The sequence below is a fragment of the Capsicum annuum genome, chromosome 3 (genome assembly GCF_002878395.1).
Source record: "Capsicum annuum cultivar UCD-10X-F1 chromosome 3, UCD10Xv1.1, whole genome shotgun sequence".
In the NCBI taxonomy this organism is placed as follows: domain Eukaryota; kingdom Viridiplantae; phylum Streptophyta; class Magnoliopsida; order Solanales; family Solanaceae; genus Capsicum; species Capsicum annuum.
In genome coordinates, this window is record NC_061113.1 from 189,547,285 (window position 1) to 189,567,111 (window position 19,827).

Sequence of the window (19,827 nt, forward strand, 5' to 3'; positions counted from 1 at the left end):
AAGGGATCATAACTTACCAATAGCATTTTATGAACTAGGATATGGTTTCTTTAAAGTGGGGGATACTGGTGCGTCTCTTGTAGTAGATAAGATGGTTTCGGTGGTTGGCATACTTAGAGTGATGTGCTTACTCGAAGGATCACCATCTATAAAAATCGTGGTATGTGCAAGTACCTCTAGGAGCCAATCATTATCATAGGTTCCTTTAGGCATTGTAGAATATATTTAGTAGATGTAGAACCAACTGGTACCTTAGTAACAACTAAAAGAGGTAGGGACATGTTGCTGAAAGAGGTACTATCTCTTAGTGCCTTAAACTGGCGTGACTCGTTCTCCTGTTTTTGTGTTATAGCAACCTCAACTACCTTAAAGCTTTTCTTATGTCCCCCTTTAGTATTTTCTTTGAATTTTTAGAGTCTTCATTCCCAGAATTATGTGGGTGCTTCCCCTTTTTTTTTGCACCAGAAGGGGTCACAATGACTAATAAATCCACCAGATAGGTAGTCAGTATCATCCTATCAAACATCTCCACCAAAGAATTATGGACCACTAAATTCAGAATCCCTGGGGCATGTCTATTAGATAAATAAACCATATCAAATCTTAACATCCTTAGATTTCCAAGAACAATCTCTTGATCTAGTATTATCAACTAATTCATTTGGTTTATGATAAGATTCTCCGGAAAATCCACCCAACCATTCAACTTGTCCATAAATCTTGCATGATTTTCTCTTAATCTATGCTAAATAAATACAATTTTTTATTCAACGTAAGGATACAACTACCCTAAGTCCATAAATCTTGCATGCTTTTCTCTTAATCTATGCTAAATAAATACAATTTTTTATTCAACGTAATGATACAACTACCCTATAAGGTAATCCATCTTGGTTTCCCTCTCATTATACCTCTTTATTATTTTTAGCCAACACACAAATAGAATAGAAATATTATAGAAGTAGCCACAACCTAACGTGCTAAGGGAGTAAATGAGGTGGTGGACATTGTGTATGTTATTTGAATAGTCTCTCCCTTAGGATACTCAATCTTAATAACCTCTAAAAGTAGTAGCAGGAGTAATAGGGTCAGTTAAAATGGTAACCTACAGTGGCATATCTCTCATCAATAGGCTATCTGATAACTCTACATGAGTAAATAAGACAAAATTTGAGTCTAAGCAATGCGGTATATGACATCCTTTATCACTATAAGTTTAACACTTTTTCTGGGATTTTTGACACCAAGATGACAAATGATGGCTACACTAGCTAACCAACATAGCCTCTAGACTGGGCATGGAAAAGGAAGGCTAGTAGTGTATTTTATCACTCAAGCTAGTATCTTAGAAGAAATAAGTAGATCCATGTTTATAATGTGGCATTCTTTCATGGAAATTTTGGTGCTTAAAATCAAAAAATTTACAAGTAATTATGTATGTTTTGTTAGATATATTCTGTTTTAGTATCTACTTGTAAGTGGCCATCGACCTAGTTTTCCTTTTTTTTTTATTTTTGGGTTTCTATGTAGTCTATAAATACCCTTTTGATGTTTTTGTATGAGCTTACTCACTATACATATTTTTTATGCACTTTATACATTCACAATCATATATTTTAAAGATTTGACTATTGATCTTGGGATCCAGTGTTCTTTATTTTATGAATGATTATTAATCTGAGCTTATTCATTTTGTTTTTAATTCATTATGAGATTAATCTTATGCTTTCTTTCTTTATTTCCATGGATACTCTTGCAAGGATGAGAAGCTAAACAACCTAACTAGGGTTGTGGTAACCCTCAAGGAATAATAAATTAGATAAAGTGCAATGTTGTTCTTCACCAATATTTTTTCATGTATTGTAATCGTCTTCAAATTAATTATTTTATTAGTAGTGGTGAATGTTGAGAACCTACTTGTATTCACTACTTACTTCAAAAGGGATGTAGAGATTAGGAATAAAAGACCACGATAGTAAGTAACTATAATCTTAATACTCAAAAGGTTATAGTTAATATGGGATCTAGGTTAAGGGTTAGTAAGGAGACCCTTTGATACTCAAAAGGTAAAGAGTGAAATTCACTAAAGGCATTCACAAGACATATAGTGATATACAACTTGTCAAATTTTATATTCAAGATATTGGGATAGTTCAATGAAGCACGATAAATCTACTGAGTTAGAAAGTAAGAAGGAGCACATTCCTGGCAGTAATCTTATATTATTCAACAAAAGCAACAAAGATTTATTACTTTTTATATTGTTCTCACAAAAAACCTGCATTTACTTTCCAGTATTTTTGGCTACTTTAGTATATTCGAGGGAGACATTAGACCTATTTCCTATGGGATTGACCCCAATCTATATTGGTTTATTATATTTTACATCAAACATATTATACTTCTTGGAGGTATATTTTTGGGTGAAATCAATTTTTTGCGTCGTTTCAAGGGAGTACAATTATGGATTCATAGACAACGTTTGTTAAAGTTGTTGGATTTTACTTTTCTTTTCTTGTTAGAGAGTACTTCAGCATATGCCCAGTACTATGAGTGAAAGTAATCCCTTTATCCTATTTGATCCAAAGTTTGAAAGAACTCTGCGAAAGAATTATAGAATGTCAGAACACAATCATGAAGCTCATCAAAAGGGGCTTCTAAATAATCCACTTAACTTTCCTCCCCTATATCTGCAAGGTGTTCAGGAGATAGATACATAAATCACGATATTGTTATTATTAGAAGAAAATGTAAGGATGGATAATGGGGATGCCCGTCATGTACTTTTAAAAAAGAGATAGAGAAAAGAAACCAATCATCGAGTAGAACTCTATTGAGCTAGAAGAAATAGATATTCCATTCTCCAACTTATTAGTACATGCAAACATATGATGATCTAAAGGATGACCTAGGGTATGTTGAGCCCATAAGGATAGTAACTATCATTATGCCCAAGTTACCCTAAGGGAGAAAGTTTGGTATCACAAGTATTACGATTTAACTGCTAAATTTGAAAGACGTGTTAGTGAATTTTCCTATCGATGATGCAAACATGTACACATAAATTTTGTTGGAATTTGCACTTCATATAAAATTCTTGGGGTAAGTTTAGAATCTTTGAGACTCAAGTTTTTCCTGTTCTTTCTAAGTGGTGTAGCAATATTTTGATTAGGAAAACTACCTCATTAGTCCATTACTACTTATAACGAGTTGCGGGAGCATTTCTTAAATTGATTCATCCCTCCTACTAGAATACTGTAATTAAAGGACTAGATAGATTATTTTAGGTAATTACATTCTAAACCAGTGTATGAGGTATGGTTTTGGTTTAAGAAGAATTTGATAATGGTGTCTAATTACAAAATTATGAGGAATAATTTGTTGGAAATTTTCTATCGTGCCCAGAATATCAGTTCTAAAGTTGTGGCATACATTATTATTGGTGGAGCTTTCATGAGACTACATTGGGAAACAACATAAAAAATCTTAGATCGAGTCTCTTTTACCAAATGAGGATGGCATACTCAGAAGGAAGAAAGAGGTGTTGACACTTATGATATTGGGGCTTCCAACGAGAAAAGAATTATCGATAAAATTATGCTCAAGGCGTTTCATAGAGTAGGACGTAGATTGGGATTTTTACTAAGTGATTCACAACTATGAATTCCAAAAAGATGAAATTTATGGGTGCATAAGGTAAAGAGCCTAAGTTGTATGATTTTTTTGATAAAGAAGAGGCAAAGTATCTGAATAAAGAGTTGGCAGGTTTCTGAGCAAAGGGACAAGAGTCTTCTCAAGACAGTTGGAACTCTAGGAAAGGGAGTCAATGTCACAACAATTACAGAGATAGATATAGGGATCAGAGCAGAGAAAAAAATAGTGACTGGATGTATAAGGATGATTATAAGGAGAAGAGTGCTACATATATGCCACCTAGAAACTGTTACACATATTCAATGATGGAGGCGTTGCTCACTAAACTGGTCAAGGGGTTATAAATTCAATAAAGTTGACTTAAGGAGATTAAGGAAGATATTTCACATTTTTGCCAGAAAGCAGAATTGTATGCTACTGTGATTAAGCAACTTGAGCAGAAATTTAATCAAATGTCAGCAATCTTTAATCAGCACCAACTGGCATGTTACTCTACCCTAATTGCTAATATGATGAAAACATATGTTTTAAAGTATTATTCATATGATATTAATGATTATTTCAAAACATGGGTTGAGAGTTTTGAATAAATATTGTTGATGTGATGTTTCATATTTGTCCCTGCATGGGTTATATTTAAATGATGGTTTTAAAAATAATTTGATGCATGGGTATAGTGAATAAATTAAGGGAATGTGATTTCCCCAAACTTGTGACTTTTGGAGTGGTTATGAACTTAGCCATATATTCCGAAATAGGTTTTAGAATATGAAAAATATGCATGTTGAACTATTCCTGAACTATTGCATAAAGTGAAAAGGTAATGAAGCATAATAGTTATGAAATTAAACCTAATGGGGTGGTGTGATTCTCCAAGATAGTGTATAATTGAACCAAGGGGGCTATGAACATTCCCTAATAATGAAATTATTTTAGCATGTTGATGTTAACTTGCAAGTGTACTTGGTATGACAATACCAACAATGTATGCCTCAATGTTTATCGAGGTTTAATAAGTGGGAATGTATGATAATTATTTTAATTAGGATTTAATGGGGATTGTTTAACTGTGTCGTGAAAGTGGAGGTCCCGAGTGACAAATACCGGAAACTATAGATGTCGATATGAGGGTCTATATGATTGGGTGGTTAGAGTCCCTCTTATTATTATTATATGAATGAAAGATATGATTTTCCCACATCATATTATATAATTGGGTGCTTAAGTCACCTTGATATATGAGGATATTTGAGTCCCTCATAGTGCATATATATACCCTCTCGTACATATGGCCACATACATGGGGGCCCTACCAACTAGGAGAGAGCGGGGACCATATAACCTGTGGGTGCCTTCTTATGTTATGATGATTGAGCTACACAATCTAGTCTAAAGATTTAAAGATTCATGATAAGTCTTTTTTCCTACCCCGACATGATATATATATATATACTTGGGTATGATTATGCGTATTGGATTTTGGACTGGTTTTGAATTGTTAAACATAACATTATTTTATCCCCTTTTCATGAGTTAAATTCTATCGCTCCAACTTCTAACCATCTTTGAACTTTATATCCCTATGAGATGAAGGTAGTAGAGATACCTTTACTTTTCTTGCATAGATTTAGGTTGATCAGTTAGGATCATTGGTTCATTGTGTTAAAGTAGTAAGCTTCCATTCTCCAGAAGACTTAGACATTTCACCAGTTCCTTTTATAGACTACAATTGAGAGTTTACATTATTATTAACATTGTCATTGTCATTGTTATATGTTAGAGTCAGGGACATATCCCGACCAAGACTGTTTTTGATTTTTATCTACATAAGGCTTTGTTTGATTATTGTGGACTTTGGGGATGTTGGTGGATTATTTTCAAGGGTCACTAGTTATTAGTTATAGGCATATATTTTTGTCTTTAAAGTTACCTTGTTATATATTTGGAATTCATCCGGTGTTGGGGATATTGTATTGTTTGTCTATGTACAGGGGTGGTCTCCGATCCACGGTGAACTTAAGATACCTATCATGGCCAGACCCTAGATTTTGTGTCATTAGGTGTTAATAAATCCGTGTCAAGTAGAGTCTCATTTATAGGTATGTAAAACATCACACTTATAACGTAGAGGCTATGAGGCATTTAGGAATGTTTTTCTTTATTGTTGTTGTATTTTGAGCTATAGAGTCTAAGTTCCTGAATCTTCTCTAATCCTCCTATGTTCTCTTTTAAAATCATGCCTCCCATAAGATCTAATATTTGTGGAAACTCTTTTGTCCCATCTAAGGACAATATGGATGAATTTTGGCCTACTCAAGTAGATCAGAACCAGTCTAGGTTCGCTGCTTCTGATTAAGATAGCGGGGTTCCATTGGTTCTACCTATCCCTCTTCAGGCACCTCATGCTGGCATGTCTAATGCTTAGTTTTTCCAATTGATTCTTTTTCTTACCTAGTTTGTGGCCTCCCATACTAACTATGTTTCCTCTATTGCTACATCCTCTGAGGCCACTAGAGTGTGCCAATTTATCAGGTTAAGTCCTCCTACTTTCACTAGTTCAAAAGTTAAAGAAGATTATCAAAATTTCTTTGATTAGATGGAAAAGATTATTATATGATGCATGCTATTAATGTGGAGGGTGTGATTTTATTGCTTATCAATTGAAGGATGTGGCATATCAGTGGTATAAGGAGCGGGACAAGTCTAGGGGTGATGATTCTGAGTTCTCTTTATGGGATAATTTTTCTAGTGCTTTCCTTGATTACTTTTTTTCTCAGGAGTTAAGGGAGACGAAGGCTAAATAATTCATAATTTGAAGCAAGGCAGGATGACAGTGAAGGAATATGCCTTAAAGTTTCATAGTTATCTTGTTATTCTCCAAAGCTTGTTTCCTCTATGAAAGCTCGAATAAGGAAATTTTCTTTGGGGTTGTCCCAGGATTTGGTATTGAAATATAGAGCTGGTTTGTCAAATAGGGACACAACCATCTCCAGGCTGGTGGTGTACATACAACTGGTTAAGGAGGAAAAGAAGAAGTAGGTAAAGATAAGCAAAAGGTAGAAAGAAGTTTTGGTATTAAGATCAGGATACAAGTAGAAAAGTTGTAAAGATGGTGAAAAATGGCCTAATAAGAAGTGGGACAATTTTGGTTCTTACTCTATGACTAGTGTGCCATATTTTATGTCATCTGGTGATTGTTTTTTTATGAATAATGTGGGTCCCAAGACATGGGGTGCCTATTCTTAGGCTAGTGAGGCTCAGTTAGCTCCATCATATCCTCCTTGTAGATTTAGTGGTCAGGTGCATCATGGTGTTTATGAAAAAAGGAGGAACAAGTTCTTTAAATATGGTTATATTGGTCATATGAAGAGGGATTGTCCTTCTAAGGTTTCTTCTTGGGTAAATAAGATTCTCGTTGCCACTTCATCAGCTCCTATACCAAAAGGTGTTACTTCTTATTCTGGCTTTGGCACTGGTCAAAACCGTTTGTACACTCTTGCCACTCTCTAGGATTTTGAAGCATCCCTCAATGTTGTTACTAGTATGCCCAAAATTTTCCCTCATAATGTATATTATTTTCTTGATCCCAGGTTTACACACTCTTATGTGACCTCTTTTTTAGCTATCTATTTTTGTTTTGACCCTAAGTATATTCTGGATCTCTTCTCTGTGTCCACCCTGGTTGGTGACTCCATTATGGCTAGATGGGTGTATACAGGTTGTGTGATATCAGCTATGGTAGGAAGACCTTGGTAGATCCGATAGAGTTGTACATGTTAGACTTTGATATAATTTTGGAAATGGATTAGTTACATTCGCTCTATACATCTCTTGAATGTCGAACACAAAGGGTCAATTTCCATTTCCCATCTTGAAGTTACAACAATTTGCCTTAAAAATCTCAACATACTCATATACTTCAATTTCTAGAACATTGAAACTATTAAATTCTCGAGGAATAACAACATAGGGTATAACCCCAACTTCAATTTCTTAAGAAAACATGTAAAAATCATGCTATTTGACTTTCAATTCATGGAAAACATTAAAAGATTGCAACCAATAACAATGGGTGAAAAATCCTAGTTCAATTTCATGTAAAATCTCATAAATTGTAGAAACTTGTAGTTTAAAATAAGCATTTGGGCACAAGGGTGAAAGGATTACCCTTGTTCAAAACCCCACATACCTTAGATTGTGAAATTGGATGAATAAGCTTGATTGAGACTCTTCTTCTTACTCTCGAGAGAGGGATCTTGCAACCCTTGACTTGGGGAACTTGATTCTCAACTCAATTTGTAGAATCTATGGTCATTCTTGATTTTCTTGGAGAAGGATTTTGGATTAGTTCTTTAGGGAGAAACCCTAGCTCTCTTATGTTTGGATGATAAATGAAGCCATTTACTTCATTTGAAATGTATCTGAATATTAAAATATTGGGAAAAGACCAAAAGGCCCCTTTTAAAATAAGTTAAAAATATTTAATGAAATATGCAACAACAGGATGCGACGGTCCGTCGGAGGTCGACGGTCCGTCGGTCCTGACCGTCGAACCTAGTCTAGAAAATCACTTTCTATCTCGATTGCGATGGTGGGGTGCTACAGTCCATCGCAAGTTTTACATTTCATCAAACCTCTTCATCGCACTTGTCCATTGAGTCCGTCTTTTGCCTTAGTACAATGGTCCGTCGCTAGTCCGATGGTCCGTCGGCCCTCTCCGTCGCACTTGGGCGATTCCCCTGCTTTCTGGAAAAAAAGTTATATCTTCTCACTCCGGCATCAGATTTTAGCAAAATGGATATCGTTGGAAAGATAATTCTATTTTCACACGATAGAAAGTCATTTTTAGGAGAATTCAACAAAGTTAAAACACCAATCATTTTAGAAATCGCTTCTCAAACTTTTAGGGATGGAATTACACTTCACTCGATACGCTCTAAGGCTTAGAATTCGAGGAAATTTTGCGGGGGTATAACACCTACTTCCTTCACCTTTTCCCTTAGAATACTGCTTAGACATTGTATCTAGCCTCTTATTCAGAAGATCATTCTCAAAACAAAGAGTCTTGCTAGTGACTTGATGCTCAGCCACTTGTACACTCAGTTCTACCATTTTTTCCTCGCACTTTTCCAAGTCTTCCTTCAACTTTGCCTTTTCATTTATGAGTTCAGCCACCTGGACATTCATTCAATTACTTCTTCCTCATATTTTTCCAAAGCTTCCTTTAGATTTTCTTTGTCTTTAGCAAGGTCATTTAGTAAATCAATCAGCACAGAGGCAAGAGATCTCAACTTACTAAGGGAGTAATCCTTTAAATTTTCCTTGATGTTAATAAGAGTCACTGGTTTATCTTCATCATCATTAGTATCTTCCATCAGAGCAAAGAGTTAGTAAAAAATTGATACTTCATCTTCCATTACAATCAGGGAAACATCTTTTCCTTGTTCTGAATCATCTGAGTCACTTGATTGAAAACTTTGTCAGCTTCAGCCTTCTTTGTAAACTTCATAGGGATCTAATCCTTGCTTTTCTCTTTACCAATAACTTGATTAGCATATTCTTTGTACTCTACCTTATGTAGTGGGAAATCCTTAATATAATGACCCAAAAAATTTCATCTATTCCCTTACTTAGAAGATCATTCACACAAAAAAGAGTCTTGCTAGTGGCTTAATGCTCAACCACTTGCACGCTTAGTTCTACTATTTGTTCCTCACACTTTACCAAGTATTCCTTCAACTTTTCCTTTTTATTTGTGATTTTAGCCACGTGGACACTTATTTTAATTACTTCTTCCTCACATTTTTCAAAGCTTTCTTAAGATTTTCTTTGTCTTTAGCAAGGTTATTCAGGGAATCAATCAGCACAGAGGTAAGAGATCTTATCTTACTAAGGGAGTAATCCTTCAAATTTTCTTTGATATCAAGGAGATTCACTGGTTTATTTTCATCATCATCAGTATCTTCCATCAGAGAAAAGAGTGAGTCAAAAACTGATACTTTATCTTTTATTACCATTATGGAAACATCTTCTCCTTATTCTGAATTATCTGAGTCACTTGATGAGTCACCCTAACAGGATGCCAACACTTGATTGACAACTTTGTCAGCTTCATTCTTGCTAAACCTCACTGGGACCCGGTCCTTGATTTTCTCTTTACCAATAACTTTCTTAGCATATTCCTTGTACTTTACTCTATGAATTGGGCAATCCTTAACATAGTGACCCAACTTGCCACATTGGTAACACGTGTCACTTGGCTTTCCTTACTTGAAATGATTTCTAGATTCTCCTCTTCTAGGTAGAACCTTTGATTTTCTCAGGACTTTGAGAACCCTTTTGGATATATAAGATGTATCCTTATCTTCAGTAGTGGAAGTTTCTTTAGTAGCCTTAAGAATCAGTTTTTTCTCCACCTTGGGTTTAACCTTCAATTGCCCAAACCTTTTTAACATCTCATAGGTTTTGAGATTTCTAATAAGCTCATCCATAGCCATTTTATTTTGATCCTTGGCTTTAGTGACCACATTAACCTTGCTCTTCCACCTTTAAAGAAGAATACTTTAGACATTCCTAACTTTTTTTATGGGTTAGAACATCTTCACCAAGACAATGCAACTCATTGGTTACTACAGTGAATCTTGTGTGCATTTCTTGAATGGGCTTTCCCCCTTTCATAGTGAAAGCCTAATATTGATTTGTCAATATATCCATATTGGAGTGCTTAACCTGAGTAGTTCCTTTATGGGTTGTCTGAAGACAATCCTAGATCTATCTAGTAGTTTCATAGGCAGAGATCCAGTTGTACTCATCAAGACCAATACCACACACAAGTATCTTCTTGGCCTTGTAGTTCTTTTCTATCTGCATCATCATATTCCTTCTTGGTCTTAGGAACCTGTGAGGTCACATAACTAACTTTTACTGCCTTTGTGGGAACAAAAGGTCCATCCCGAATGACATCCCATTGCTCTGAATCTTCAGCCATGCTGAAGTAATGCATTCTTGTCTTCCACCACCCATAATATTCGCCATTGAATTTTGATGGTTGATTTGAGGTAAAATTATGCACCTCAGAGTGGTTATCCAAGATTATTTAGCCTTGTTTTGAGGACTACTTGAGTGCGTAATGTGTTAATAATGATATAATTGAGAATCTAAGTATTTAAGTACTTGATTACAATGTTTAAGGTGTTTTTCAAACAAGTTTGTACTTAATTTGGTCACTTCAAACGAGGAAACTAGTGTTACTAGCTTGAGCTAGGTGTTATTCTAGTTGATCTCAATTGATTCTAGTGTGTGTAATGAGTTACGAATGGTATGATTGTTTAATTATGTGTGGAATTTTTTTTTATAGTGTTCAAGGTTCAATTGAATCAAGCCAAGAGTCAAAACCAAGTTTTATATCAAAAGGACAAAACTAGCATTCTTAGCTTAAGTTTCTAGTTCACCATCTTGGATATTATGTTGTTTTGAGCTCTAATTCGTGGTGTTTTATGCTATAGTATGCTTGGCGAGTTGATTATGATAATATATGGATGATACATAAGCTGTAAATCAAGTGGAAACACCACCACAAGTCTTATAATGGATAAACAATAGCACGAGACAAGTTTTGATGTAAAAATAGACACTTTGGATATCTTTGGCGCATTGCGAACCCAAGCCACTGTTATGGGGCACGTGCAACACATTTGGGGTTTACTAAGGGACCAAAAATAGTGAGTCTCTGTTATTATGTCTCGTAGCGCTCCCTAGGTACCGCGATAAGTGGCGCGACGCGGACCTATGTCAAAATCAACAAGAATTCTTATCCTATAAATAGGACACTTAAACTTAATGCAAAACACCTTGGACGACTTTGAAACTTGGAGAGGGACTGGAAAACACTTAAATTAGGGTTTTTATATCTTTACTTTAGTTTGTTAATAGATTTTATCATATAGTCATTTATCTTTATTAAGGTTATTTCTATGAGCGGCTAAAAACCTTATTCCGGGGTTAAGACCAAGAATATGATTACTCTTGTTATGAATTGATTTGGTTTTGATTATTTATCATATTTGGTTATTTATTTATCCTTTTTATCACTATTTTAAGGATTCCTTACCCTTAGAATACATCCATATTCCTCTTGTGAGCCGGGAAGGAGGAACAAGCGAGGATAGTAAGTGGGGATAAATAGAATAAGATTGTAATCTTCTATAGAATGAAGTTATAATTTGCACTTCGAATAGGATTATACCTAATTGAACTATTTGGTTCACTTATGGGATGAAAGGTGAATGCATTTGATTTAGTTTTCACATTCTCTCTCAACGATGTAGCTGTGGGTCTAAGTTAGATAGGTGATTAGAGACTCAGAAGATCATAATCATAATATCAACCCCGTGAATCAACAACCAATCTAAGTAACCTAACCAATGAAGTTCAATAACATAGTATGATTATTTTTAGAGCCTTAACCCTGGGTTTCTCCCCATTGATTGTCCAAGACATTTAATTTACTGCATTGTTTAGTTGACGTTTAGTTATAAATCTCAAACTTTTTTAGTTAGGTTTGCGCCAATTTAATCTCAATAGTTAAACTTGAATTAGATAGTTGCTAGCACAAGTCCCTGTGAGATCGATACTTGGCTTGAAAAAGTCCACTTTACTACTTGGTGGGACCACGTATACTTATGTGTGTGCTTGGACGCAACATTGTCTAGTGGTTGACTGGCTTTCTTCTAGATTTGGAGGAGCTTCCATTTCTCAAGATCCTTCCAAGGCGTTAACCTTTTTAGAAAGACCTTGCTATGATACCAAATGTAGAGTTGGAGTGGGTTTCTTCTTAACACTGATATCTGTTCTCAAATGAGATCATACAACAATAACAAGGAGAAGATTTAAATAATAAAATGCACGAAGAAAGTAAATAGCAGACACGAGAGTTTTACGTGGAAATTCCTTGCTCAAGAGAGAAAAATCACGACCTGCCTCTAGGATTTCTAAGCTCCACTATATCCAAGCAGACTTCTTGAATACAAATTCCAAACCTTAGGATTAAACTCTTAATCCTTTCTCTCCTAGTAATATCTCTATTACAAGGAAAAAGTACAACCACTCTACTGCACCCACACACTAGTTAACTCTAACGAGAAACCTAAGCAAACTTTAGCTTGAAAATCACCTAACTCCAGATGATTACAAAGGAAAAAAGTTTACACCACAACATCTACTAACAATCATATGCAACCGTAGGCTAACGTTTAAGAGCACGTTACAAAGATTCAAATACAACAAGGAAATAAAATACAACTTGATGAACTATCAATTCCCTATTGCAAAATGGAGTCTTTGATTTCATCTTCAACGAGATATTTTGTTGTAAGAATATGGAAGCGATCGTTTTCTTGTTGAAGAATATTATTAGTATATATGTATGACAGAAGAAAACCTAGGAGGGATGTCATTGGTTGAGACAAAAAGGTGGCAGTAGCTTTGTCACCAATTTTTGTACTTTGCAACAGTTGTGACAGTTGACTGTAATAGTGAAAGCTGAGCTCAATTTGTTCCCTAAGTAATAGCAGCTTTGTCATCACACAATCTTCGAAAAATAGGTCTTAACATACAATTTGTCAATTATAAAAACTAAGGACTTAACAGATTTTTTTTTGAAAATTTACTGATACTTTTATATTTTATTAGCAAATGAAATACAAAATATGAGAGTGGACAAACAATAAATAAAAGATAAACATAAAGTCATCGATTAAAAGTATAGAAAGAAGAGTCAAAAAGACAATTGAAGAAGTTTCAGTTTGCCTTTTCAATTAAAGAAAATGTTGTTGCACGGGTTCGCACCCTCTCTAGGGTAGGCCAAAGCACTCAAATTTCGTGTTTTGGCCAAAGCATCCATCAGAGCTTTTGCTTTGTGGGTGCTCTCAGATAGCTTATGTCATTTTTCCAGCTTTTTCTACATACATAAACAAAATTATCGTCGGAATCAATGGATAATCGAGCACACATATTTAGTACGTGGGTTTGCCCCTATTTACTCTGAGCTGGTCGTGAATCTTGATCGTAATCCTCAAATTTGAGGAGGGTGTATGTTACAACTTTAGTGATTGTGAGTCTCGGTGACCGCGGGGTTAAATATAACCAAATTATACGACGAATGATAGAATTAATCAAATTTTGAAAGTTGACGGGTCATTTTGACCCTTTTCAGTTAATCTTTTGTTCACAACTGCGATGCCCCCATCCAAATCAACGGTCACGGATCTCCCGCTTTTCACCTCCCAGCGCCGTATATAATTTTCCTAGATGTGCGTTTGTGTACATACACGTATTCATTCATAACAGTAAATTATCGAGAGAGAAAAGACGAAAGTCAAGAAAGACATTCATCATTGTAGTTGCCGATCTGATGGAGAACTCAGTTGACATAGAGAATGATGGAGGAGGAGGGATAATTGACGACGACAAATTTGATTTAGAGAGAAATATTTCGACAAATTCAGAGAGTGGTGGTAGTATAAGAGAGCCTTTGCTCAAATCCAAGAGTAGAGTCAACAACACTTCCCAAATTGCTATTGTTGGAGCCAACGTTTACCCCATTGAAAGCCTCGACTACGAGTATCAATCATAACTTTCTTCTTTCTTTTTTTGTCCAAAACTAGTTCTACCTTCTTTATAATATACTTGTTGGTCTTTGTTTTCCAACTTCTTTTTTATTTATGTTTCTAAATTTAGTATAGATTAATAATTATCTCTTCTTCATCATTTTAAAATTCTCTGGTCAACTCTATGCACTCCAATTCCGTTCAAGAGATGCATTATTGTCAATTTCTGCTTCAGGAATTAATAGAAGAAGTAAAAAAGAAAATGAACTGCCTCAGGAATGAATAGCTATGGAAAAAGACGATGTGATCTTTGATGTTCAAATCTTCTTGTATTTCTACTGCTATTGTTGCTCTTGTATTAACGGACTCCTGAAAGCACTTGCTTCATCAACTTTTATAGACTAGATACCCATACAGCCATCCTCTTTGTACCTTTTCAAAACAAATGATATCTCTCTCGCTCTATCATTTTCACTTTTTCTCATTTTGCAGTCAACTCGAATAGGTGATTTTTGTAGCAGTAACTTTTATCTTTCCTATATCCATTGAAAGTATCTACCCAATGTCCTATTTTGATCTTGCAGTTTATTTTTTGCAGGATTGTAGAAAATGACCTTTTCAAACAAGACTGGAGATCTAGGAAAAAGGTTCAGATATTTCAATATATATTTCTCAAATGGACTCTTGTGCTCCTCATTGGATTGAGTACTGGACTTGTTGGTTTCTTTAATAACATAGGAGTGGAAAATATTGCTGGTTTCAAGCTCCTATTGACTAGCAACTTAATGCTTGAGGAAAAGTAAGTACAACTTCAATCAAGATATATCTGTTGACTTTGAAAGTACTAAATATGAATGCATAGCAAGGGCCTGAAGCTCACTCTCTTCAATTTATCTTGTCATTATTAAGTTATTTTAATTCCAGAGCAGGTATGTCCAGGCATTTGCTGCTTTTGCGGGTTGCAATGTGGTTCTAGCAACTTGTGCCGCTGCCCTCTGTGCATTTATTGCACCTGCAGCTGCTGGGTCTGGTATACCTGAAGTTAAAGCATATCTAAATGGTATCGATGCTCATTCGATTTTGGCTCCAAGTACATTACTTGTCAAGGTTGGTCTCTCACTCTTTTTCCTTTCTCGTGTACGCCATGTTGCTCCACACATGACCATCTCTAAGAAGCACAATTCTATTGAATTGAACTTGCAATAATAACAGTTATAATTTCTATTAAAAATATTTGATTAGGGATAACTGAATATGTATGAACACTCGCTTTGATATGCTTTACTTGACCCGAGAGTCTACGGGAAGCAACGTCTCTACCTTCACAAAGTAGGGGTAAGGTAGTGTATACACCACCCTCCTTAGACTCCACTTGTGGGATTACATTGGGTATGTTGTATTTTGTTGTTTTATTAACACTCAAACAACCATGCTTATTTTGGTGCACTCAAAAACCAGTTCATCCTTGATTGTTTTTACCTTACTATGGACATCAAATGAAGTAGTAATTATTTTTAAGAAAATTTGTATAGTAAAAAAGTTTGTTGATTCATATTGTTTGGCATGTTTTAGATACCATTATTTAGGTACATTTGACATGGTAATCCATGCATGTTACCATTTCACTTGTTTGTTAGTTGGTTTGGTTTATCAGACTGACATGCTACATTGAACTCTGGAGGTGTAGGTCATCATCTTTTTGGCTGTATATCAACAGTCTGGCGTTCCCATCACAGTCATCATTTACAACGAAATGATAAGTTGTAAACTGAAGCAGTTTAGCACCCTAGTAGTTCACATTAAATGATTGTTAGGGTATATTTGTTTGTTCTTCTAGTTCTACGGGCTGTGATTTATCTCATCACCATGCCTCATTATAATGCTGATTAGCTCATTTTCTGAAAGCCATTCTCGAAAACACTGATTCTGACATGTTGCGCTCCGCAGATCTTTGGATCCATTTTGGGTGTTTCTGCTGGATTTGTTGTTGGCAAGGAAGGACCCATGGTCCATACTGGTGCTTGCATAGCAAACTTACTTGGACAGGGGGGTTCCCGCAAGTATCATCTAACTTGGAAATGGCTAAGATACTTCAAAAACGACCGTGATCGTAGGGATTTGATCACTTGTGGTGCTGCTGCTGGTGTGGCAGCTGCTTTCCGTGCCCCAGTAGGAGGAGTTCTTTTTGCTCTTGAGGAAGTAGCATCATGGTCTCTCTCTCTATTTCACACACACACACACATACACAGATACAGATTTTCACACACGTAATAAACATGTTGAGTATTTGCCTGCATTAAAAAGGCTGTATCTCAAAATGTGCTGTTCTATTTCATGTTTTAGGTGGCGAAGTGCTTTACTCTGGAGGGCTTTCTTCACAACTGCTATCGTTGCTATGGTTCTCAGATCTCTCATACAATTCTGTCGCAGTGGAAACTGTGGTCTCTTTGGCCAAGGAGGCTTGATAATGTTTGATGTCAATTCAGGAGTATCTAATTACAACACAATAGATGTATTGGCACTAATCTTAATTGGAGTACTTGGAGGCCTTCTGGGAAGCCTTTATAACTATCTTGTTGACAAGGTCCTTCGGACTTACACCGTCATTAATGAGTTAGTCTTTTAAACTCCATTTGCCAACACATCATGTATAGTTACTTCTCTCTCAGTTGTTATCCATTGGAGGCATAGGTGCATGTTCATGTCTGATGAGTAACAATTTTGAGAAGTAGGCAAGGTTTTCTTGTAGCATGCCTCACTTCTTCTTTTGACGTTATATTTATATTTTTATTTTATTCTGTTTTCATATTGGATTTCCAGGTAGACAATTGTAACTGATCCTTACTGATTATGTGGATAATAGCGTAATTCATAGGATATTTCATCAAAGCATGCGTACATTGTTAAAAAGTTCATCTTAAATGGTTTCTTTACCTATTCCCACCAGGACTTGTTTGATCAATGTTCTCCCTTTTAAGTTTTTTGGTACTTCAAAAAGATTGACTATGTATGCCTTGGCTTTTTTTTTTTTTGGTGATGCTTATACTGTTATTTGTCCTGAGCCGGGGGTCTATTTGAAACAACCTCTGTACTTCCTCTGAGGTAGTGGTATGGACTGGCGTACACTTTACCCTCCCCAGACCCCACTTTGTGGAAATACACTTGGTATGTTAATGTTGTTGTTATTTTGTGATGCCATCTCAACAGTAAGTTACATGTGCTGTTTGTTCCACATGTAGAATTTAATTTTCTTAGTGCGTAAACTGTGGTTGTACTCTGGCTTTTTTATTCGACGTATTGTTGGAAACGAAAGTGACAATTATGATATTCTCTTTGCCTGGTTTTTCTTCTGCTTCTTTTTTTCCTTTAGCTAATTATTGGCAGTTAATTACAGGAGAGGTCCTGCTTTCAAGATCTTGCTTGTCATGAGTGTTTCCATCCTGACTTCTTGTTGCTCTTATGGCCTACCATGGCTGGCAAGGTGCATTCCATGTCCTGTAGGCTTGGAGGAAAAATGCCCAACTATAGGTCGCTCTGGAAGCTACAAGAATTTCCAGTGTCCAGCAGGGCATTACAATGATCTCGCATCACTCTTTCTGAACACCAACGATGATGCCATCCGTAATTTGTTTAGTTCAAATAATTCAAATGAATTTCACATCTCTACACTTCTAATCTTCTTTGCTGGGGTATATTGTCTTGGCATTATTACTTACGGAATTGCTATTCCTTCTGGTCTCTTCATTCCTGTCATACTAGCTGGAGCCTCCTATGGACGTATTTTTGGTAGAGCCTTGGGTTCGTTGTCCCATCTTAATGTTGGTCTGTTTTCGCTACTTGGTGCTGCCTCTTTCCTTGGTGGTACCATGAGAATGACAGTATCAATTTGTGTCATACTCCTTGAGCTTACAAACAATCTACTAATGCTTCCATTGGTGATGCTTGTTCTTCTCATATCTAAAACTGTGGCTGATACTTTTAACAAGGGTGTCTATGACCAAATTGTGAAAATGAAAGGTTTGCCTTTCTTGGAAGCACACGCTGAACCATATATGAGGAACTTGGTTGCTGGAGATGTCTGTTCTGGACCATTATTGTCATTTTCGGGTGTGGAGAAGGTGGGTAACATAGTACATGCTTTGAAGTATACTAGGCATAATGGCTTTCCTGTGATTGATGAGCCACCTTTCTCAGAGACACCAGAGTTATGTGGGCTCGTTCTACGGTCCCATGTACTTGTTTTGCTCAATGGAAAGAAATTCACAAAACAACGTGTATTGAGTGGCTCCAATATTTTGAGGAGGTTTCATGCATTTGATTTTGCTAAGCCAGGATCAGGTAAGGGGCTTAAGTTTGAGGATCTCGTCATTACACAGGAGGAGATGGAAATGTATGTTGATCTCCATCCTATAACAAATACATCCCCATACACAGTAGTGGAGACCATGTCTCTGGCCAAAGCTGCAATCCTTTTCCGACAGCTCGGTCTTAGACACTTGTGTGTTGTCCCAAAGAAAACAGGGGTAAGTCTCTCTCCCCTTAGCCTCTCTCCACCCCACCCTGTCATTTGTTTCTTTTGCCTTTTCTTATACTGTTTCAAAGTTTCTTCTATGATTGCACTCTTTGTTCGCTGGTTTCGTACAGAACATATATGATCTGTATCACAAGTTTGATGGGAACTAAGATCTTTATGCCCAATTGGATGGATTGGAAATTCATTTAGAAAACTTTGATAGGAGTAAAATTTCAAAACCGTCTATGGTTAGTGATGCACGGAATTCAAATGGCATCTAAATCATAAGTTTTTTAAATCCATTGAAAATGATATTGAAAAGCTTAGATGCTGATTGCATGAGTTGGATCTCGTTAAATTGTGTCCACAACTAATAGGCGCTAATACGTCACTTGTTATGCATTCTACTATACAATAATGTCCTAACAATGTAGCTATTCTAAATTTGCAGAGGGCTCCGATCGCTGGAATCTTAACAAGGCATGACTTCATGCATGAGCATATATCTAACCTCTACCCGCATCTTGTCCCCCACAAGTAACCAGAGAGGTATGCTCATTCCATAGGCAAATAGCAGCCTATGTGCATTACTGTTTCTACTATTATTTTTTATTTCCAGAATTACTCTCATTGTAATCTTTTGATTTGAGCTGAAGTTGGGCTGTTCAACCTAAACTTAAGGGGTGGAAAATGTTTGTACTCTCATATGTTTTATATCTCAATAGAAGTGGATCTCTTGTTAAAAGGCAAAATATTAATGTATCCAGATATGCACAAAATTTACATGCTGTCAGGAGCCAAGGCAAAATAGTAACATTGTCGGTTACTATGCTAGTGGACGGTGACAATCATCTCGTTCTTCTCAATTGCCCTCCAGGGGCCATTTTTGGAATCAAGTGCTCTTAACAATAGTATATGAACAAGAAGACATCAACATAAAGAGTCATCTTCTGTTTATCTAACAATACACCAAAATTCCATTAATAAACTAAAAGGCAACCATCAAGATAATGTTGTTTCTTATAGCGAAAAAAGGAATCCATTGGTTTTTGT

At 36.0% G+C, this 19,827-nt stretch overlaps 1 protein-coding gene across 1 annotated transcript; it reads left to right on the forward strand.

The window, feature by feature from the left end:
- Window positions 1-13,364: 13,364 nt before the first annotated feature.
- LOC107863452 (chloride channel protein CLC-c) lies at window positions 13,365-19,526 on the forward strand. The gene is made up of 7 exons (XM_016709367.2): window positions 13,365-14,274; window positions 14,860-15,060; window positions 15,191-15,368; window positions 16,209-16,471; window positions 16,605-16,874; window positions 17,656-18,784; window positions 19,226-19,526. Exons 1-7 carry the CDS (start codon window positions 14,066-14,068, stop codon window positions 19,313-19,315), a joined length of 2,340 nt encoding a protein of 779 aa, XP_016564853.1. The 5' UTR covers window positions 13,365-14,065; the 3' UTR covers window positions 19,316-19,526.
- The last annotated feature ends 301 nt before the right edge of the window (window positions 19,527-19,827 follow it).

What these genes read in the sequence shown, in the direction of transcription:
- LOC107863452 (XM_016709367.2), top strand. Translation starts at nt 14,066, where the DNA reads ATGGAGAACTCAGTTGACATAGAGAATGATGGAGGAGGAGGGATAATT. An exon ending in ATTGAAAGCCTCGACTACGA is followed by an intron (nt 14,275 to 14,859) that starts GTATCAATCATA and finishes TATTTTTTGCAG; the next exon opens with GATTGTAGAAAATGACCTTT. An exon ending in TTGTCCCAAAGAAAACAGGG is followed by an intron (nt 18,785 to 19,225) that starts GTAAGTCTCTCT and finishes CTAAATTTGCAG; the next exon opens with AGGGCTCCGATCGCTGGAAT.